We start from the raw sequence: 24,093 nt of genomic DNA on the forward strand, positions 1-24,093 counted from the left end.
TGACCTTTTTTTAGCAGGCTAGAATTAAGACATTAATGGTCTTTTGGAGTTTACTCAGCTTTTAAAGGGTCCAGGGGCATTAGTGAGAACAAAACTAGGATGCTTGGCCTTATGAAACTCAATGAAACTCAATGAAAAAGCAAATGAAATTAAGAAAGGATAGGAATAGATAACAGTGAGTCTGGGGATAGGAAATTTTGATAAAGAAAAGAAGGAATTACTAGACAGTAGAAGAAATGAAGAGGAGAAGCCAGAGAGAAACTTGAGTTCCAGAAGTCATTGTCTCCTGATTCGACTAAATTCTTTTATGGATTCTGAAGTAACTGTATTTATCAAACAATTATCGTGTGAGAGGCGCAGGCAGCTTTCCTCATCTCTCCTCTGCTTCTTTGTTCTGACTCTTCCATACTCTCCTGTTTCTCTCTTCCTACCTAATTGTCACCATTATTTAGCATCCGAGGTGAGATTTTTCCACTCTAGGAGACTTTCTGTGACATCTCTCTCCACTCTAATCACTCACCTCTTTGAATGATTATTGCACTTACGGTCTGTACCACTTACTGGTGCCCTAATCATATAGTGCTATGATTCAATTTTTCATAGGTATTTATTCTGTCTCCGTAAACAGATTGTTTGCTTTTTAAGACAGGGATTATGATGTAATCTTCTTGATGATCCCCATGGAATCTAGTGCAGAATTTACCAAAGAGTCTTAGTAAATAGTTTTGAAGAAAGAGAAGAAACAAAATGCATAGCCAATTAAATAATTCTAATATTCAGACAATTTTACATTCAATGGGCATTTGAAATTTGTATAAAAGATGATGACTAGTACTGAGAATAAGCAAAGTAGGAATAAGTGTTAAAGCAAGAATAGGATCAAGGTACTTATTATTCTAATTGAAATAAGAACTTAAAGGTTCAAAGAGAGCTTCCTGGTTTGAAATAAAAACTGCTAGGCTCTTAATAAAAGAATATGTTTCATAAAACACAGCATGTATTTTAGATGTAAAATCAAATTTGGGTTGACAGAGCTAATTCATTTCCTTAGTTATTTTTCTCTTCTCTATATGATTTTTTGGAAAAGCGAGTACTTCAATGAAATACATTTATTTTTATTTCTAGATAGGTAAGTCTAAAGCCCAGTTAAATAAAACACATTTGTCACGAATATGACTCTAAGCCCTGGAAGCATGCATTATTTTAAAGTACAAGAGAACTGACAAAGCAATGCCTAGAGTATTTCTGTAAATGGCATAATGGGGCAGTGTGCTGAAGTGGAACATCTTGGCACACTCAGATGATCCCTTAAAGGCACCATTCATAAAGAATTTAACCTCCTACTTATTTGCAAGCCATGCCCTCTATCAGGAAAATAGTGTTTACATTTTTTGACCAGATTTCAAGTAAAATCAATTTTCAAACCACCTAAAGAAAATACATAAAAGTAAAAAAACAGTTATTACCTTAATATGACACATTGTGGTATTAAGGAAGAAACATTAATCTCATTATAAATCTAGACTACTGAGACAACAATAAATATCTCAAACTTTAGGTGCTAAACAAATTAAAGACCTATAGGGAATTTTCCAGATTAAGGTATTTCTTCCATATATCATGTTCTTGACATCTTAAAGATTGAGTCCTTCAGATGATTGTGATTTGGTTGTATCCTTAGGGATAAAGTAGAGAAAGAGTGTGGTACACAGGACTGAAAAACTGGAGGAAAAGTTGGAAAGAAAAGAAAAGAAAAGATGTAGTGCTAAATTGCTGGTAAATACAAAGGTGGAAATGAAGGAAAAATATTTTGAAATATCATTCTGCTATCATTCATCCTATTTTATCAACAGATTAAATATAAAATGAATATTTATAGAAACATCAGATTTTTAGCTATATGTCATAAGGCAAAATATCTCCAAAAGAAACACAATTTCAAGATGACATTATACGAGCAACACTCTTTTTGAAAGCCATGACTTGGTAGACATTAGAGCTTCTTCTTTAAGTAATACACTACCATTTGTGCAGTCATTGATGAAAACCTAAGCTTATTTTAGACTAGTTTATTGAAAGTCATGTTGAAGGAACTCAGAGTGCACTGAGGCTCTACTCCTGTGCACTTACTTCACAGGAGGAGCCAATGTACCCTGGTGGACACTGGCAGACTTCCACAGCCACTGCGGTGCTTCCGTCAGTAGGATGGGGGACAGCGGATTCAAGGCCAACAGAGCCCAACCTGGAGCAAGAGGGAAAAGAGATGGTAAATGAGTAAACAAGCTCTTAGGTGTTACATCTCCTGGGGAAGAGCAGAGAAACGATGATTTAAATATAAGCAAATTATCTATGTTGAGAAAAAAGGCAAATGAATCTCCATAACTTGAAGCTCTGGCCATTCATCATATTAGGTGAAGTCAGCCCAGGTAAAAATGCTCACAATCAGTTCCACTCTCAAATGCTCAAAAGATATGAGAACGTTCTTACTCATTTCTTGTTTTTTGGCTATGTTTCTTGATTTCTCCTTTTTTTTTTCCCCTGAGATAAAGAGTTTAAAATATGGTTGAAGGAATTTTTAAATCAGAAAACATTCATCTGACTGACTCATTTTTAACATTTACACTAGAAAAAAGGAAGGACACCATATTAACATTCAGTCCAAGCTTTGAAATTTAAAGAAAAGATGGCAGTAAAAAAAAAAAAAAATAAAGAATGGAAGGAAAGATGGAAGTTAATTTGGTTGCTTTTTCTCAGCAATAAATCTGCTTGTTGGTAGGTAAAAGTAAAACTTTCTCAAATGCTTGGTTGATTTAGTTAGGACTATTTTCTTATATTGTTTTGGGACTAAATTAAATTCATTGTTTTCTGTATTTATGGGCTTCATTTTATTGGTATTTCTGTCAATCTGGTGATTTCAACAGAGGGATTTGGCATCATTCATTATTTCTGGAAAAAGCGGGTCTGGTCAAATTGAAAAATGTTGCCTAGTGGTATATATGTATACTATGTGTGTGTATTTCTTTCCAAAAATGATGCAAACAATAAATATTCATAATTTAAATAAATGTTATTGGCATCTTACTGACTTTCCCCCATGTTTTAATAAATGAAAATTTAAAATCTTCTTTGTTAAGAACACAAACTCAGGAGTCAGACCAAGATTGCTATCCTGTCTCCAACATTTACCAGTCTTACAGCCTAAGAGAAATTATCTAGAAATATCTCTAGGCCTCAATACTGTCATCTATGTAACAGAGATAATTTAAGAGCACAAATATCATGAGTTTGATTACAGGATTAAATGAAGTAATGAAGATAAATTTATTGATATGCTATATCAAGAAATAATAAAATGCCTAGCATATTCACATTGACTGTTGAAATCGAATAAAAATGACTATGAGAAATACGACAAAAAACAAAAAATACTGCTTGCATCCCCCAAACTAGATTTTTGTCATTTTAATTTTTTTAAATAAACTTTAAATGAACTCTAAAAGCACAAAATTAAATGACTGCAATTGATTCATAATGATAATTATAGATTTTTAAAACAATTGATAGATCTCTGTAACATACAATATGACATTTTTTAGCCCAAAACAGATGCAGCTAACTTTTGCTAGATCGTGCATTTTTAGTTTTGTTTAGTTTAGTGGTGGTAGATTTCTATTGACTGGCAATTCACAATCACCAAAGAGCTTGCCAATTTGATAATGTATGTTATAATTGAGCCAGAGGACAAAGTCAATGGCCTTATTTAATGTATCTCCAAAAGTGACAAACTTTAACCAAGTTGTAAGCTTTTCAGCAGCAAGTTTCTAAAATATTGTTTTTACCTTGAATTTACTAATCCTAGACACCTGATAGTACCTCGGAAAATGTGTGATTTTACACATAATCAAGAAGAAGTAGAAAAGGAAAATAAACTTGAAATCTTAGAAGACAGGCATCTGGCTGAGTGCTAGCTGGTGTTCTCTAAAGACAAGTGAATTGTCTTTAGCTACAGGTTGACTCATCTGATGCTGTTTCTTGAATGCTTTCTTCATCAGGGGCACAGTTTACACAACCTGGCAGAACGTCCTAAACTGGGAAGAATTAAAAAAACACTGTTTTTCAGTGTTCAGGTTAGATTGTTTGTTTGTTTGTTTGTTTTTTAATTCAGGTGGTCGTTTTTTTTTCCACCAAATAAACTTGTATATGTAGTGTCACTTGCAATTTTTTAAAATTGAGGTAAAATTCACATAACATAAAAATAACCACTTGAAAGCATCATTTAGTACATTCACAATGTTATGTGACTACCATCTCTAGTTCCAAACATTTTCATTAGTCCTCCTCACCGACAATAAAACCCTGTGCCTATCAAGCAGCCACTCTTGATAGAGTGCCATTCTCCCAACCTCTGGCAATGGTAAATCTGCTTTCTGTCTCCATGAATTTACCTAGTCTGGATATTTCACACTAATGGTTGAATATAATACATGACCTTTTGTGTCTGGCTTCTCTCTATTAGCAGAATGTTTTAAAGGTTCTTCCATGTTGTAGCACATATCAGTATTTCATTTATTTTTATGGGTATTCTACTGTATGAATATACCACATTTTCTTCATCCATTCATCTGTTGATGGATATTTGACTATTTCCACTTTTTGGCTGTTGTAAATAGTACTGCCTTCACATTTGTGTACAAGTATTTTTGAGTACCTGTTTTTAATTTCTTTGGGGTATATGACTAAGAGTGGAATTTCTAGATGTGGCAATTCTTAACACTACATAAGGTTTGGAAGAGTTACTCAAATAGAGTCCTTGCTTATGTTGACATGAGCTTATGAGCTACTCCTTAAGAACAGAGATTCTATTGTGTCGTCTATGTATCTAGCCTGATCACCTCAATACATGCTCAGTCATTTTCGTTGGATGGATGGATCTATGGATGGATAGAACGACAGATGGATAGTGGATAGATGGATACAAGACTAAATACATACATAAATGAATAAACAAATGGATAGATGAATGGAATGTAGTTATATTACAATGAGTAACATACTCCATAACAAACGATACACTAAAGCTTAGTATCCACATTTCAGATGAATAAAATCAGGTAAGTAGAAGAAGAATTACTTGTGAGATCTAACAAAGAAAATAAATTGAAAACTGTTAGCGTTTGACTTGAAGCCAAAGGCCAGAACTCATCTGAATTTATTGTGACATCTAATTGTCTGCAATTAATGGACTATCATATGACAAACATATTTCTGATCACTTTAAGAATTAGATGATTTTATGATGACTATGCTCGTTGATTACCATACAAAAGACTAGTACAATTTACGCAGTAGCAGCCTGGTCAATTGTATATAGATAGAGTCCCAGGATTTTCAATATAAAATTCATAAGCAAAAAATAAAGAATATTGCAATGCTTTAAAATAGAAAAGTGAGTAACAAATTACTTTAAGAAACAATTTAAAATGTACCAAAACAAAAACAAAAATATTTTCAATGAACTGTCAACTTTCATTTGTCTTTTGAAACAACAGATGTTCCTCTCCTTAATCTATGTAACCATTTTGAGCTATGAGAAATTTCAACGCTCTAACATCTTTCCCAGCAATATTCCACATTAGTATTCACTGAGCAGTCCCAATGTTCATTAGGTTTTGCTATTTGTTAAATGAGATTTTAATGCGTTTAACAGTTTTATGTGTTACTCATGAAGAAGGCTGCAGTTTACTCTTTTTTTTTCCCTTCAATATGGTCATTTTCTTTTCTTGATACAGGCTGCATTCATTTAAATACATAACACCGGTAGTAATAAAGTTCTAAAATTTGGAGATGCATGAACTGTCAAAGATTTGTCAAGTAAGTCAAATGTTTTAGCTGGCTAGTTCTCATTATTATCAGTAGAAAATACAGATAAAATGATGGATGAAGAGAAAAGACATAATTATATAAGCTAGTATTGAAAATATTGGATATCACATCAGATATACTGGCCTGGCAATGACTTAAAGATTATTCTAAATATTTTTGTTTTACTCTGTTTTCTACCAGAGTTAGATATGTTATGCTTCACAAAAAAAGGAGAAAATAAAAACAAATTCTTTTTTAAACAAGACTTTGATCTTAAACTCTTTTAAATAATTATTTTTTTCAAGTCATCTGTTTTATATGGAAAACCTCCATTTAATTGTACGTAAATGCTACTTTGGGTTAGTCACCAGAGATAAAGATTTCATTGCTTTTCAGGTGCTTTGTTCTATTTCATTTTTGGCAAAACATAAGATGATGACTTAGAACTTCCTTTAGTCTCTTTCTTGTGGAAGTTCCACAAAACACTACTCAATTTGTGAGACTTGATCATTTTTACTCCATTCCTAAAAAGGCAACAGAATCACTCACTAGCTTAGTCAATGCCTAAGTGGGCCACCTGGGGACAAGCTAGACATTTTCTCCAAACATTTTCAACCTCACAAGAAATAAGGGGAATAACTGACAGAATTTGCTGCTGTTGCAACCATTCGTCAAAAAAATATATTAAATGCTAATATGAGAATTCCTCTCTTCCTCCTGAGTCCTCCTTAGTCTGCACCACACACACTTCCATTGCGCTGTGTATTATATTATCACAAACCTACATGTCTGCCTTTCACATTGAACTATGTCTTCTTTGAATTCAATAATCATTTATCCATCTTTGTCTACTTTTTATTTAGCTTAGAACTATCACATCATAATAATTACTGTGCACTGAGTGTCTACTGTCTTCTAGGCACTCTAATGGGAACATGAGAGGCCTCTCCTTTAAATATCAATGAAACCAATATATTTTTGCCCGTATTTACAAAGGAAGAACCTGAAGCTCAGAGTATTCAAGTGCCTTGTCTATAGAGTACAGTTAGCAAATGGTCCGGCACAGACTCAAACTCCAAACCAATGATTAGTTTGTCACCCTGCACTGCCTCCCAACATACACTGAATAGCAGTTCAGATGTTTTAGATACATCATTTTCTGAGGATTCAATCTTGAAAGTTAGATATTGTTTCTGCCATTTTACCAAAAAAGGAACTGAGACTTCCACACACAGGCAAGGCACTCAGTAAATTTCGGCAGTCTGAATGAATCTAATATTACAGAATAGCTTTACAAAGCAGTGGAAGATAATGGGGAGAAAACACAAGTGGGTATAAATTCTGGTTCAACTTCTCACCAATAACAAGTTACATAGATCTTTTTAAGAACCCTAGAGCCCTCATTATAATAATTTCTTCAAAATGTGATTACCTGTATCATTAATTTCAAAAGGCAGAAGTATACTATCAACACAATTTCTATAATCATCAAAACATTCCTTTGTTTATAAAGATTTTTCTAGATTACTTATTACATAAATTCTGTGTAACATTTTTGATACCAAAAACATTACTCTTAAAACTCATGTGCAAACATCTTGCCTTGAAGAAATTCCATATTTCTTTACAAGTGGTAAAGACACATGGGGGTATATCACAGTTAAATCATGATGGGCTCAGTTATGCTGTGGCAACAAACAACCCCAAATTCTCAGTGGCTTAAACAGAAAACTAAAGTTTACTCATGTAAAATCCTCTACAGGTCTGGGTAACTGTTCAGGGCAGCTGACCTCCATGTGCTGTCAATACCTCAGGCTGTTTTGATCTTCTGGTAGCTGAGTGAGCTCCACAGAGCCTCATACTGGCAATTCAATCTCTTCCAGAGGATGGAGGAAGGGGAAGAGGAGTAATTCATCACTTCCGCTCACATTTCATTGGCCATACCAAGTCCAACGAACACATCTACCCTCAAAGGTTAGGGAAATGCAATCTTCTAAAAGAAGGAGATTGAAAATTTGATGAACTATACTAATGTCTACTATAAAGAATAAGGAAAATTTATTTTTTGCACAGTCTTATATCTAACAGCTGTTTAAGAAAGATGAATAGGCTCCTGGCTTGAGCTGAATATCAAGGATGCTACTAAATCTAAGGTTTGGAGAATTTAAAGGAGAAAGATGCACAGTTAGGTTAAGTCGATTTCTCTTACATTCTAAAGGAAGAATAAAAAGTTTTCCATTTTTATCTTCATCTTATCAATAAGGACAATGAGAAGGAGGTCAATTAATTTTATTGTATGGGTATCTGGCATTCTGGAAAAGAATGACAGCAAAAACTGCCACAATTTTAGAAATATCAGTACATGCTTCATTCTAGATGTCTCCAAGTCTTACCAGTACTTGGAGAAAATGGTATTCCTTGGAATGATGCAGGTCAGATAGAAATGTTTTGGATTTGTGTGCTGATTTGCCACTAGCAAAGTGTTTTCTCAGTCCTCTAATCCCATTCTCACAGAGACCTTTTGAAGTTAGCAAGCAATTCTCCTCCTCCTTATTTTACAGACGACGTGATTGAAATCCAGAGGTCAAAATGACACTTATGTTTACAACTATTAAATATCTAAGTTGAAAACAGAAGTCAAAATCCTGACCTGCAGCCCAGTTCTCCGACTATTCAATCCCAGTTCCTCCATGGCTGGGGGAACATAAGCCTATTTGCCAAGAGAACTACCATGGAAGTAAATCCTCCTTAAATAAATCTAAACATGCATTTCTGTTGCGATAGCTTCAATTTACTTGTGTCGGCACACAAGATGTGTACCAAGTTGGAAGCCTACTGTGCAAGACAAGTTGAAATCAATTCAAGTGATGTTTTACAAACATGACTCAATCCACTAGTAGATCAGAGATAAATAAAATATAACAAGCTTACCAACTCAGGATTCATGCTGACTTTTGGCTCACCTGAAATGGGTAGGAGTTTCAAATCTGACATGGCTTTTACTTTGTGAGCCACTGTGCCTTATGTAATGTAGGCTGCAGAAAGTGACATCTACTTGGATGAGTTCCTATGACAGGGCCCACAGCCATGCTCTGTGAACACGTCGCTCACATATGGGAAAACCTCAGAAGACTCAAATGAAAACTAATGATTAAGATGGGTAGACACTGAAATTATCTGACATGAATCAGGGGGAAATGCCTTTGGATTAACTAGTCTGAGAAGCAATGCTGACAAAAATAAATAAGCCCCCAGCCACTTTTTGTCAATGTGGTTGTCATTTAATTTGAAAGCCAGAGGATGAGTCTGTTTGTACTCTTTAAGCATCATGACAATCTCTATTTACTAAATGTGAAAAAACATAATTAATTCCTAAATATTGCTTCTCATCTTCATGGCATTTTAACCCAGCTTCTAGCAGAATTGACTATGCAAAAGAGGTACATTGTTTGGTAGTGGTTTATGAATCTGCAATTCCCTCCTTCGGGAGATCGTAATGATGATTACACTTAGTTGAAATACTACAAGTGGAAGACAAACTAGGCAGCACAAGCAAATGATGGGCGGGAGACATCAGCAATTAAAAAAAACCCTCTTGCAGATAAACCAGTTTTGAAGACACTGCTTTGATTATGGGTATGATCCGTTGTTAGTTTTGGTTCATATTCGATCATCTAACAATCTAATTTAGGAAAAGATTGCCATGATAGCTTGTGTTATTTACTACTGGAGTAGACACAGCGAAAGGAAAGAGCTCATTCAGGCAGTTTTAACAGCTGGAGTTAACATTTTGTCAGACAAATATGTCACTGTTTTATCAATGGAAAGCACAGCAGCTGACAATCAGTCTCACGTGACCACCTTTGGCTCAAGTCAGGGAGTGATCTCTTTAAGGAAAAAAATGGAGAACAAAAAGGAACTAACCTTTGAAAGTGTTCTAGGTAATGAACATTTCACAAAATTATCCCATGTGATTTTCACAACGACCCTGAAAGGTAGGCACTATTATCTCCACTTTACATTTGAAGAAATCAAGTTTTCCCAAGGACCAACCACTTGCCAAAGGTCACATACATAATAAGCAATAGAACTAATTGAATTCCTAGTCAGGTTGCCTCCAAAGCTCATACTTTCCTTTATATCATGCAATCATTACCGTATTACAGTGCTTTATAAAAGACTTTTGGTTACTTAAGTGAAGGTGCTTATATTTCTTATTACAAACTATATACTATTAAGTTAGAAACTATTGAATTAATTAATGGAAGAAAATATTTCACAAACCACTTTCTGAACACGGATACCCTGGAATTACATCACTTCAGTTTCCCACTATCTAAGCCATCACGAAGGAAACTGTTTTCCAGTATAGCATTTCTCAGTATGGAGATCATTTTTATTGCATGCTCTGGCAAAATTGTGAAAAAATAATCAATACTAAAAAAGGATTCAGACAAATCCATTCTGGGTAGGTAAATTTTAAAAGCTTAATAGAAACACTTTTCAGAAAACCAGTGCTCCTTTCTTATCTACTGTTTGAAGACAGTAAACCTTAAGAATCTTCAAAGTCATTCATAGCACATGTATGTTTGCCCCAAGGTAAAGGTGTAAACACTGGGAGATGCAGTTCCTGAGCTTACCTGAAGATGGCACCCATCTCAAGGCTGTTTGTGATTTGTATCAGGACTCTCTTCAAATTCGCAAGCACTGTCATAAACTCTTTTCTACTGACTGGGAAATTTGTGCCATGTATGGTAAATAATTCTTCTTTAAGTAACAATACTTTTATATGTTCTTCAGATGGTTGCAAATACACTTCATCTTGGGCTGTGCTGATTCTCAAGTCATTTCCCTAAAGGGAAAAGAAAGTAAAAAAGGGTAAAACTCTGAAAAAAAAAAAAAAAGGTATAAAGGGGTAAAAAGTATCCGTATTTGGATTCTCCACTTTGTGGATTATCCTCAGTAGGGTTTTAATTTAAGGTTGGCTTCCCCTGTCATTAAGCATATTTCTGGTATGTATGAAAGGCAGAGAAAGCAATTTAAATAGTAGCTTTAACTAGATGAATTACAAAGTATAAGCTTTTTGGTTACTCATGACTTTGCTTCCCCCATTAACTAAAATAAAAAATACTTGGCAACTCATACAAATATGTGATTACAGATACCTCTATTTTACAGAAGTGCACAAAAATTGTATATTTCAAATATGCTATTTTATGGTGAATGTGGGTTGTATAGGAAAATAGGAAAGAAAACTTATAACATTGTATTAAGCTACTATAGTTTTTTTTCCTCCCCCAAAGTTGTATTAAGCTACTGTTTTAAAGGATTCTTCCATCTGGGAAAAAAACAAAAAACAAGAGAAAACCCTGTAGTCTAATGTTCACGATAGGAAAACACCATCATTATCATTTAGGTTAAACTTTTATCTTAGTTCATTCATATTAATAATATATAATTTCTCAAAATTTTACATTTAGAGAACCTCCTGATATATATCACCCATATCACTTCATCTAATACTGGAAACATTCATTTTCAGGGAAGACTTTTTTTGGTATTGATTCAGATACGTGAAACTTTCAAGATAAAAAACAGAGTCTGGTGCTAAATCAACATGGACCCCTTTGGAATCACACGGGTGCATAAAATGTGTGCCTTTGAGTATGTGTGAGTCGAGAGGAGGGTGTGTATTATGTGAAAGGGACAGTATGAGAAAGTGTGAAAGAGAGCCCTTATGATAAATTTAAGCTTCCAACATTTGGGTATTGCCTATGGCCCTCCAAATCCTGAAAGCAGCTTCTCCTGTATCTTTCTTACCTAAACTAACAGTTTTGAAATCAAGATTTAACTGCACCTAAATAAACAAGTTTCCTTTTCCATTTACTTTTGCCTAATACAAAAGAAATAAACAATAAAATCTACTTGGAAGCAAGGAGAGATAGAAAAAATACATCAGCTATTTGCCTAAACACTTTCAGTAGCCTTATATTCTTGGGAACATGGTAATTAAATCTTAAATTTAAATTCCAAGCCTGCTCTAAAAATCTTCTTTATCATTAAAACCCAATAAATATACTCAGTCTTCTACGTATGTCTCAGAGTGAAACATAAGCCTGCCATAAAAAAATCCCCAAGACATGATATTTTTCTCTAGTAGTATGTAAATTAATGTTAAATGAACCAAGTAAGGAATAACCTCAAATAATGTAAGAGTGTAAAGCAGTTAACATAACATAAATGATGCTCTCCATACGCTACCTCTAAGATAATCATAAGCTGGAGCATGCGTTCTGTATCTTCTTCCTCTTCTTCAAGGTTGTAGGATATGGTAAATGTCAACTGTCCTCCAGCTGCTGTAAGCTACAAGAGAGGATATGTGTAATCATTACAGGACAGGAGATGGGCTATTAAATCATATTTTACTTATTATTTTAAAATCATTTTATTGTTTTAGAGGGCAGGATTTGGAAGAAATAGAAATCATGAGTGTGCCGAGTGAGAATGAGAGATATTTCTTTAGGAGTAACCTTTATACGAACCTTACCCATCAATGGCAAGCCTGACACAAATATGAATTCATGTATTATTTTCCCCAGTATTGTGGGCTTGCTGAAATAGGTTAAGTTCCATGGAACCAAACACAGTCCCTCCTGTTATTTTCCTAGTCTATAGATTGAGCTTTACAATTCCCAAATGGAGAAGAATCTTTGTTAAAATTGGGAGATTTCTACCCATCCCTGAGGGTCACTCATTTTCTACAGGTCCAAACGCTTTGAACAAAGACAACACTCCTTTTCACAGGCACTTTACACAGTCTGTAAGCTAACCTGGGAAATGTTATTGGTTAAAGGAAAAGAAAACCATAAACTTTTTATTATGATAAACTTCAATCAAAACTCCTAAAGAAGATATACTTTCCCCTATGCAATCAAATATGCTTAGTTTGAATAAATGTTGTTATCACTTTTCATTAAACAAACTTCTTTCCTTCCAATATGCACGCTGAGCCCCATACAACATATGCTTGAGGTTTACATCTTTTGACATTGACAGTAACCTTGTAGAAAGGAAAAAAATAATAGGAAAGCAAGATCATTTACAGGACAGGAATCAACACTGGAGCTTGAGTGACAGATTCAATGCAAATGCTGCAGTGCTTTTTAAAAAATTCCACCCCAGCATTGTAAATAGACATTCATAAAACAAAGCTGATGATTTGTATTCTGCCATTTCCTCCATGCTGACAAGCAAAGACCCAGCTTCGCAGCCGTTGGCTCTCTGTGGCCTCTCACAGAGGACCCTGACCACAAAGCAATTCCTGGTGATGCTCTGGATGGAGGAGGAGGGACCCGGATTCCTCTCAGGGTTGTTCCATAGGGAATGGAACATCGCTTGCCGTGGCTGATTAAACAGGGTTTTTAAATTGCAGCTACTCAACATCTTCTAAGAGCTCATGTAATGAGCTCTATGAGGAACTCAAATTCAGAAAACTTTTATTCCCCTGCTCCACTGAGAAATAGCCCTACTCTAATGTCTTTTCACATATAAAATAATAAATATCTGCCTGGACTATAGCACTTGGCATTATTGTGAGTAATGAGGGGTGAATCTATATAAAAGGTTTTTGGTTCTATTAAGATAAGCTTCCAAAATTTCACATGGCATGCTTGTTCAAAATCAGCCAGACATTTTCTCAATGAGAGGAGTCTGGAAATGCAGCAGAAAAGAATGCTTCATATATTTCAGAGAGGACTGAACTCTTCAGAATTTTCTAAATTAATAAAAAACATTTATTTAGTAGGAGGTAGGGATTGAATTTGGGAAGGACATTGGGACAGATCTCTAACACTGCAAATTTTGGGGCTTCCAAATATATTTTGATTATTTAAAATTTGGATTACATGTTATTATTTTCCTGGAATATGTTTCCCTAAAAATAAAAAAGGAAAAATATCAATTTAAATTAATTCTTACTTTCTTAGATTAATTTAAGAAACTTAGAATTAAAGGTGATTCCCATTTTGCCAATAAAATGAGCCACAGTGTGTGTAATTTTGAATATCCAAGTTTTTAAGACTTAAGATGTAATAGAAAAATGTTTGATTTGTTACAATATTTGATTTGTCAGTGTATTTTCCATACCAATTTATAATAGTTATAAAGTCATATAGTATGTAAAATAATATAATATGGGAGAGTAATGAGGGTGGAAATGAGGGAAAAAAGAAACAAATAACTCCATGGAAAAAGAGGCTTTATGTGGGTCAATGGTAATAAATAAAACATGAACTAAGGAGTAGAATTAATTCAGCCTATTCTCCTGAGGGTTTATAATAATAATAGTAATAGTTATGAAAAATTGCTTTCTTATTCACATTTCATAAAACAAATTGTTCAAAACTATTTTATGCATCTCTAATATCCATGCTTTGGCATCCTTAGAACAAGCTTTTGAATCATTTTTCATGAGTGAATCCATTTTACTTCCACCTAAGTTGTGAAAACAATTTTAAATAGATGCATAATACTGTTACCAGATGTTTTTTCCCCAAGCCACAAGTATCCATTTCCATAATATTAAAGTCATTGTATTTTTCATTCACCCTAGGTATATATTTACGATCACCTCTATACATCCACTTAGTCAAGTGCTCATTTAAGTAAGTTTTAAAAAGAAAGATTGCTTAAGATACCATCCTTCAATTTAGAGGCTGTACCTCCTAGGAATAATTACTTATTCTCTATTAAACTCCTTTGTCTCTATTTTTCCTTCAACTCCATAATATAATCTCTTCATAAGCAATAAAATCAAGCATTTCCTGGTGGTGTTTCCAGCTAATGTGTCTTCCCCAAAGAGTACATACAATCGTATGAGAGTTTTTGTAATGAGCGAATTATAAGACAACACCTCCTTTTCTGAGAAACATTGCTTATTGGGGGAAAAGCTCTGAAAATATTCAGAGTATAAATTGTCCTTTCCTATATATAGTTTTGGATGAAGAATTCTGTCTCTCTTCCATCTATCTACTGCTCTATATTCCAAATGCATCTTTACTTGGCTCTTCCACATCCCTGCTTCCCCACTCTCCTATAATTCCTTCAGTAACCCAACCTTCATTCTCTCCATCAGATCAAATGTGCACAGGGCTGTGAGTCATCAATTTACTTTATTGTCTCCTCTAGCTATTATCTATGGTTATTTATTATTTTCACTATCAGACTCTGAGATATGGGGTATTAACACTCATTTTCTTTATTTCTACCCATCCACCTCTCCTTTTTATCTACTTGCAGCCTGTCTTCCACTCTTAGTACTCTACTAAAAGTGCTTCTTGAAAGGTCATTTATCAACTTTAACTAGCAATCACTAATGGGCTTTTGTTCAGTTTTATTCTTAATCTCTATGTGACATGTAATAGTTCTTAAGTCTACTACTGTATTAAACTTTTCTGATACTTATTCCTCTGGAATATGACAGAGTCATACCTCTGTCTCCTTTGTAGATACATTTTTCTTTTATTCTACACTCAGTGTATGGATGTCTCCAAGACTCTTACTCTTTGTTGGTTATCCTTTCTTATTGTCTTTCCATTCCTCTCTCATGAATTGAACTCTGTTCATACCTGGTTCCTTGATCTGTATCTTCCAAACTATCCTGTGTCCCTGTATTAATTTGCTCATGGTGCCATAACAAAGGATCAGTGACTGGGGGCCTTAAACAACAGAAATCTGAGGTCAAGGTGCCAACAGGGTTGGTTTATCCTTGTCTTGTAGATGGTCATCTCTGCCCTGTATTCTCACATGGTCTTCCTTCTGTGTTTGTCTGTGTCCTAATGTTTCCTCTTCTTACATGGACAACAGTCATAGTGGATTCCCTAATCCACCCACATTAACTACCCCATTTTAACTTAATTAATTGATTGGGCTATAAAGTACTTTTTCTAATTACAGTCACATTCTGAAGTTATGGGGGTTAGCACTTCGACATATGAATTTGGGGGGATGATTCAGCCTATGACAGTCCTGTACTGAATGACAACAACATATCAAACACTCGATACAACCAAAGTTAATCTCATTATCTGGATCTTTCCAGGAAACAGACAATTATTTCCCCAATTTCATGATTGGGTCAAGCCAATTGCTTTGTTTTTCTATTTTAAATTGGAAACCACAGGTACCACATAATAATGATTTCACTTTATTTATTTATATCAGATTAGTGCCTCAATCCTATTCTCTTCAAATGCTTCTTGTCTAACTTTCCATTCTCACTGCTACATCACACTCACTAGGTCTTCATCAAGCATCTGAATTCAATTCTCTGACTTCAGTCTTCCTGTTAGGGAAAATTTTATAAACAATTACTTCTGTCACTGCGCTTCCCTAATGAAGAAGCTCCAGTGGCCTTGGGATCTGCAATACTCAAGTTTCTGTGCAGTTTCAACACTTTCTAGGATCTATCTAGCCCCCTATTCACCAGCTCTGTGCAGAGGCGCCCCAGGGCATTGCAGTAAACTCACAAAGGCACTGTGGGATGCCGTAAATGTTTGAAGGAAATACAGCAATACTATATATCTGTTGGATGTCACGCAACTAGCTTGAGGTAGTTCACAATTTTAACATTAGATAATGCTATACTCTTTTAAAAGATGTTCTCAAAATTTTGAGCTATGTTTTTGTTTACTTGCACTTCCAGCCATGTCATATCTTTGTTAAAGTTTCCAGTGAATGCTGTGATAAAAACTAAGTATTGTACAAAACTCAATGTGAAACAGAAAATAAAGTTAGCAGTGCCTGATCTGATTCTAGATTTTGAGAACTTGAGTATCATCCAGAAAGGAAAAAACCTCTTAGTACGATTGTGATTATTTATGAAGAAAAGAAGTTAGTATATTGTCTAAATTTATATCACTTTAAAATAATTACTAAGTTGTTAAAATATAAATATTTATTAAGTTATTTAGCCCTAACTGCTGTGGCATATTTCAGTTGGTCTAGGAGGCATTGTGAAAAAAATAGAGACACACTAAGAGCATCACAAATTGAAAAAGTTTTGGAACGCCCAATCTAACCTCTTTTTATATCTATCTATTCTGCTACTTAGATTTGTTTAAAGTAATTTTCCTGCTGAAATTCTTTCCTACAGTTCTCTGATCATTTAAACGTGACTTTGATTTCTTTGCCTGGCTGATGTTTGATTGGTCAGAAGACTAAGGGAAAAATAGTTCTTTCAGTAATATTATTAAATTCTACTGAGGAGTTAGTGGCAACCACAACAAATAAGAGGGCTAAAGGATTTTAGAATAGGCAGAACTCTATGTAAACCAACTCATCCAATAACATCAAAGAATTCTAACAATACATCACACGGCCTTCATAATTTATACGTACTGTGCATAACTTTAACCCTCCACAACTTTTGACTTTGTGGATTCAACTTAATTTTATACGTGTGATTTTCAAATTAGTCAACTTGGGGGACAACATTGATTTCTGCAATTTTAACAGAGTATGGCATGTACAGCCAATAGGACATTTTGTTTTCTCCTGATAGGAACTAAGCTGTCATCATTCTGTTGGTTGAGAAATATGCTTTTCCTCAGGTAGAAATAAGCGCAATTCCAGTTTGCTTTAGGGCAATTCTTACAACTACTGGATGGATTACACTATATTTACCAGCGATGAAAGTTGTATCCCTTTTTAACACAAAGAGATAATGAATTTAATGAGAATATTTCATTCCATAAGAGTTCCGAAAGACCTAGCCTTTTACCTTTCCCCTTATCTTAAGCAAAATTCTCTTTGGGGAGATTCAGGTATCAGATTGCAAAAGCACTTCAAGGAAACAGAGCAGCACCCACCATCCCTTCCTGGAAATGGTTCGGTGCTAAGCCCCCCCCCCCCACACTCCTGATCCTCACGTTCACCCCATTAAGAAAAGAACAACGCATGTAGCTGTTTCCCATGAGTACCTGTTTTAATTCTACCTTCAGGGAAAAGAAACAGCTTGTTTGCAAGTAACATTATAGTTACTATGCAATATACAACCTAATGTCACACATAATAATGTAGTGTGCATGCAGCATGTTGCGTTAAAGATTTAATGAGGCAGGAAAGTTTTCTCTCGTGAGTGGAAAAGGCTAAAGGTAATTTATAAAACTAAGCTTTACAAAAGTATTTTGTATTAGGCTGTGTGTGTTCTAACCTCTCTCTTTTTCCCCCCTAATGCAAGAAATATGAGTTGAGAGGTGAAGGATGGGTGATCTATGAAGGACAATGTATCTGCAAGGAAATTCTCTTCAGAAAAATAAGCCTAGAATATTTGGTTCTCTGATGTCAGAACATCATCACTCTTACTCCACGAAATGGGGTATAAAACCTAATATTTGCTTTTCTTACCAGAGCAAATATTTCAGGAGGTATATACAAAAAGCAAATGAGGAAGAGGTTTTGTAATAAGAGCAGGATAAATGAAACATATGCCAATTTCAACTTAGTATCTCAAAGAGGGTAAGTGATTCATTTTTCTAGATTCCAAAATCCCAGAGCCTTAAACTCTGAAAAGGCATCCCTTCCATTTAAGTGTTTATTAATGATCTATTCATGGAGCTCTCTTTCAAAATAGAAAAAGTATTCCACTTCAGGTTTTATTACACTTTTCCACATATTTATAACATTGAGATATGAGCAGATTTCTCTCTTTTCAAAGCTTGATAACTAGACTTAGAACAGATATAAGGGGATGTTGAATTAAAGAACAGGCAGAATTTACATGGGCAGTCTTAAAGGGACATCATCTTTACCCATAGAAAATGGGCTAGGAGTTGTGGGTGTCAAACAGAGACAATCTATTCTAGAAATGTTGCTTTGGAAGGCAAGAGGCTGCTTTATGTAGTCCAGAAGATAGAAAGAAGAAAATCTTGAGGAACTTTACTTTATGCCTGCCCGCCTTATTCCTTCCTGTCTTCTTTTCTTCCTATCTGGTTGCTTTTCCTGCCTTTTTTCCTTCCTTTTAGACACTCCATCTCCCCGCTTCTCCTTGCTCTCCTGCTCCTCCTCCTCTTCATTCTCCTGATTTTTTTCTTTTTAGACTGGGCTACTTCCAAACTGATAAAATAATGTTGCATTTCTTTGTATTTGGTACCATCTCAAGTTCATAAGTATCCAAAGTAGGGATGGAAATCATGAATGTGACAGGGCCAAGGACAGAGTTCTGTGGCCACCCACCAGAGAGACTCATTCCCTCAACATAACACTCACTAACTGACGAATCAGTGTCCTTGCAGCCCAGCCCTCCAACTGCAGGTGGAACTACTCAAACTTATTTATTCTCCCCAACTTTCACCCTGCTCTTCCAAATTCTCACAACCTACCTCCTAGCCAATATTTATATACAATGTTTCTTATTAATAATGTTGAGGCATTTATTACCGGATTTTGATTGGCAGAAGGAAAACAAAATAATTATGACAGACACAGCCAGAGGAATTGAGACATCAACATCAGTTTCCCATATGAATTTTTGTTAAATTAATTGTTTATTCATTTGAATAATGCCAACCTATCTTCAACATAAGCTTTCTGTCTCCTGTGTAACACAGTAAGGCCCAGTTATACTTTCCTTATACTCAGTTATGATTCATAGCAAATGGAACTAAAGGGTTTGATCAAGTAAGAATGTTTTCGGTTGCCACTGAAAACCAGATAATTAGTGGTTCTCATATAACAAGAAGTCCAGAGGTAGAGAGATCAAATTTTTTTAAAGTACAATGAAAGGGTTAATTTTGCTTTGTTTTATTTTGTTTTTCCTGTTTTCATATATTTTCTACAAACACTTAGATCCATGTGGGGTACTTTAAAAAAACACCTCATGGATAGATTTACTAAACATTACACAGAGGATGATGAAGTGCTTAGAAATACAACATCCCATACATTTTGCATTCTCTCAAAGTTCTCTGACTTAGAGAACTACGTGCTACTTTGTGACATGCACTGACCAAGTCCTGAGTTGAAACAGAAGTCTGAACAGATGTGAGTAAATGGTAGCAGCCAAATTCTCCCAACTGCTTTTTGTTATCAAGCTGAGACTCAAAAATAAGATCTCTGCAACAGCTGTTTGTCTTCTGTTTACTTATTATGTTTGGATGGAAGGTTCCATTAGTACTCTTGCTGTGGGTTAGATTAATTTATGAGTAAATATTCAGTACAAAAAATACATGTAATACATAATTAAACATTGATCTAATCAAATAAACCACAAATTATGGTTTTACATATACATAAGTTTCTTACTGACTGGGGCTTAATTTTCTTTTAAGTTCTCTGCCAAGAAAACATAAAACTGCATGCTCATGATATACAACACTGATGCTGATTAAAGTAACAGGATGCATTTTAATCCAAGTTCCATTAAGTTAAAGAGAAACAGACTTAACTATTTTCACATAGATGACAAATGAATAAAAACAAAATATATAATCCTTGTGGAAAACTTATGAGAACACTGTAAAAAAGAGTTATCAGTATTGCTATTTTTCTATGTGAATGAGGATTTTAGATAACATTTCTCTTACTGCTTAAGTATTTTGTCTTATAATTACATTCACTACTTTGGACAGTATATGGCTATTGTATAGCCTTTCCCCCTCTTATTCTGAAAGTAGCAACAAGAGTATAGTAAACAGAGTTTTCATCTGCCTAAAGGCAATTCTAACAGTTAATACTTTGAGCAACACTAAACAGGTTGGAAGTGCTGTGTGATTAAATAAACTCAATTAATTTTAGGTTTTATTGTTTTTAAAGAGGTTATTTTGAAATCGCAGTCAACTTATATTCTCTCAAAAGCCGAAGCCAAACACCTTGGAATACTACTGTGATTTGATGCTAAATTGATCTACCACTATTCCCTTTTCTTTCTCCCCTCATTTGTGAACTCTGTAGGTGAATCTTTATTACAGCAGTAGAAGCTAATTATGCATTTTAGAAGAAAAGATTCCCAAATGTTCAAAGGAAACTAAGTCACATCCCAGAGGAGAATCAACAGACTAATAAAATACATTCAAGTACCTTTTCCCAGAATGAACAGATAAAAAAGTGTGTTTCTTATCTGACATGCCTATTAATATGGGAATCAAATATAAATCACACAAAAAGTCAAATCCACTCCTGCAGATTTTCCAGACTTGAGTCTGGATCCTGCTTCAGCCTTTAAATTGCTGTATGACCCTTGGGAAAGTTATTTATGCTTTCAGAGTCTTGGTTAATTTTCAATAAAATGAGCTGAACTACACCTACCTAAGAATTTTGTTCTGAGGATAAAATGAGAAAATACACATTAAATTCCTCATCTGGCACCTACCACAAAGTATATATTTAATAAACATTGTAAGTCATACTGCTTTAATACATTTTCAAAATTAAATATATACACAATTCACACTAAAAACCTAATTATAATATATTTATTTCATGATTCTAAATGCATTTGAAAATATTTGGGTTTCTGAAAGATCACAGTGATGGCAGGATTCAGATTTTATTCACATTTTAATGTTTCCCCTGGTACTCTGCATAAGTATCTTTCAAATGCTAGATGGTACATATGTGTTGAATTTTATCATATTCAACATCATATATCATTTCAATGTATGAAGGCATAAAAAAGCTTGGACAAATTTGTACTACTCCTATGAGATCTTGCGGTTGTTATTAAAGTAGGCCTTTATTGGTTTCTCTATTATCTGTATCAGTCCTAAAAACAAACCAAAGAAGCTATGTCTATTTGAGCCCTTAGGTGATTTGAGCTTATGACAGGAACTCACTGTACTGCTGACTGGCAAACTATAAATGCGTCTGTTTTAAAATAAGGAACATTTAGTATTGGGAAGTTTGATCTCCAGTTAAAGAGAAAAATCAATATTCATGTCATTTAGACATTTACACACATGAAGCAAGTATATGCCATTACTTTTCACCAGCTTCTACATGCAAGGATAATAGTGCAATTTCCAGCACCCACTAATGCATATTTTATAAGTCATAAATACATTTTCAATAAGTTTTGATATACTGGCAAACAACGTACTCTGTGTATTAAGAAGATACCTCGCATACAGATTAAAGGAAACAGCGATCCATCTGTGATCATAGCTAGTCAGAGCACATTCTTGACAATGCCATTTAGGAGAGTAGCTGACAAATTAGAGTTCATTCAAAGAGGTGTGACCAGGATGTCAATGGCTTTAAAAGATGAGCAAAAGTTTTAGAAAGGTAATGGGAATATTCAACCTTAAAAAGAGAAGACTTTAGGAAAACATAGTTGTTTTCTTTGAATGTTTGAAGGTCTAGCATTTATGATAGGAAGAAAACTTGCTCTGTTTGTAGCACACAAATTGAACCTAAATAAGGACATGGGGGGAAGGGACATTTTTGATCAAGTGTGAAAATTAACTTCTAATATCCCGAACTGTTGAAAATGGAATGAGCTACCTTGTAAGGTATCCATATCCCCAAAGATACATGAGTAGAGGTGCATCTGTCTGGGATGATGGAGAAGGAATGCTGATGAAAGACTGGACTAGGCCTGAAATCACCAGGCAACTTGCAATTCCACCATGCTAAGTTTTACAGCTAATTTATTAATAGCTGGTCGATTAAATATCAGGGTAACCCTTCACAATTTCTACTGCAGAGCACCAGAATGGTAATGAGCATCATATACACCTGTTCTTTGTTCTGTGATTTTATAAAGAATTTATAGAAAAAAGCAACGTATTTTATCAAGAGAAAACTACCTGTATAGACAGTTTCAGAGAGACAGCACGGCACAGCGGGAAAAAGAAAATGTTCTAGAGCTAGGCTCCTGGGGGGAAGACAGTCAGATCTGCCACTTATTAGGTGTGTAGACTAGAGTCAATTACTTAATCTCTCTTTGTCTCAAATCTTCATCCAAAAAAATGGACCTGATACAATAGTAAATTCCTCAAATGCCTCATAGTGTTGTTGTAAGAATTCAGTTGAATAATCTAGAAGAGTGCTTGGCAGTTTACACGTGTTTAATAAAGGTTAGCTGCTAGCATTGCTTTTGTTCTTGTTGCCACAGCATAAAACAATCTCCAAAATTTTGTAACCATTCAGAGCAAGATTCTCTGAGTTTCACTTCATTGCAACAAATCAGAATGATCTGGATATTTTTAAGCTTGAAAACAAAAATATCTGCCACATTTTTAAGCAAGATATACATAACATAAAATTATGGTAGGTCTCCAAAATTAAGGGGACCCAATTAACTAAGCCTTATAAAATCAAGCAAACATTTGTATGAAACTTTAGAATTTCAACAGCACTTTTTTACACCAGTTTTACTCTCCAAAAATCTTGTACTGTATTATGATGATGATGATGATGATGATGATGATGTATACAGGAGGAAACTGAGGCTCTTTAAGATCAATTTGACAATATCCATTTAAAGTGCAAACGCATATACACTTTGTTATAGCAGTTTAACCCCTGGAAATTTATCCAATAGTTATACTTGCACATGTAAGATATAGGGAAGCACATGATTATTCATGGCAACAATGTTTGTACTAGAAAAATATTAAAAATAGGCTCCTGTCCATCGACAGTGATTGCTAACAGACATCAGCAGCAGCAGCAGCATCATGGAGATGGCAACCACTGCAATGTGGCTTCATATGGCTCCTTTAATCCTCAAGACAATAATCACACAGCCTTATGAGCTAGGCATATTGTTATTATTGTTACATTCATTTAAAGATCAGAAAACTGAAGCACTGAATGATTACATAACTTTCTCAGGGTTATAAAGTTGGTAGATGATGAAGCTAGATTTGAACCTCCTGACCTAGCACTGGAGTTGATGTTTAACCTCTCTTATGACTGCTGAACAAATTTAAGTGCATCTGTTCAACAAAATAAAATGAACCAAAAGTAAATAAATAAATATATTTCTATACATAGATCAGGAAAAATCTTTACCCATTAATATGGAATTATCTTCATTATATTAAATAAAAACTATAATGTGCTTTTATAATGTATATGTCATGCTACCATTTGTGTAAAATGAGAAAAAATATATATATATTCATGTATAATATATATACATAAAAAGAAATACAGAAATAGGGAAAATAAGAGTTAACCCCAAAATACATGGCAGCTACTATTTTGATAATATTTACTCTTAATTTATCA

The 24,093-nt window shown here is 34.5% G+C and overlaps 1 protein-coding gene across 1 annotated transcript in view; it reads right to left on the minus strand.

Moving 5' to 3' along the window:
• Positions 1 to 24,093, minus strand: part of LAMA2 (laminin subunit alpha 2) — a 516,774-nt gene that overhangs the window by 230,613 nt on the left and 262,068 nt on the right. Inside the window, exons 13-15 of the mRNA XM_045524726.2 lie at positions 12,124 to 12,225; positions 10,503 to 10,714; positions 2,131 to 2,242 (exon numbers count right to left, since the gene is read on the minus strand). Coding sequence (XP_045380682.1) covers positions 2,131 to 2,242; positions 10,503 to 10,714; positions 12,124 to 12,225 — 426 coding nt within the window. The remainder of the gene's footprint in view (positions 1 to 2,130; positions 2,243 to 10,502; positions 10,715 to 12,123; positions 12,226 to 24,093) is intronic.

The sequence above is a fragment of the Camelus bactrianus genome, chromosome 8 (genome assembly GCF_048773025.1).
Source record: "Camelus bactrianus isolate YW-2024 breed Bactrian camel chromosome 8, ASM4877302v1, whole genome shotgun sequence".
NCBI lineage: Eukaryota > Metazoa > Chordata > Mammalia > Artiodactyla > Camelidae > Camelus > Camelus bactrianus.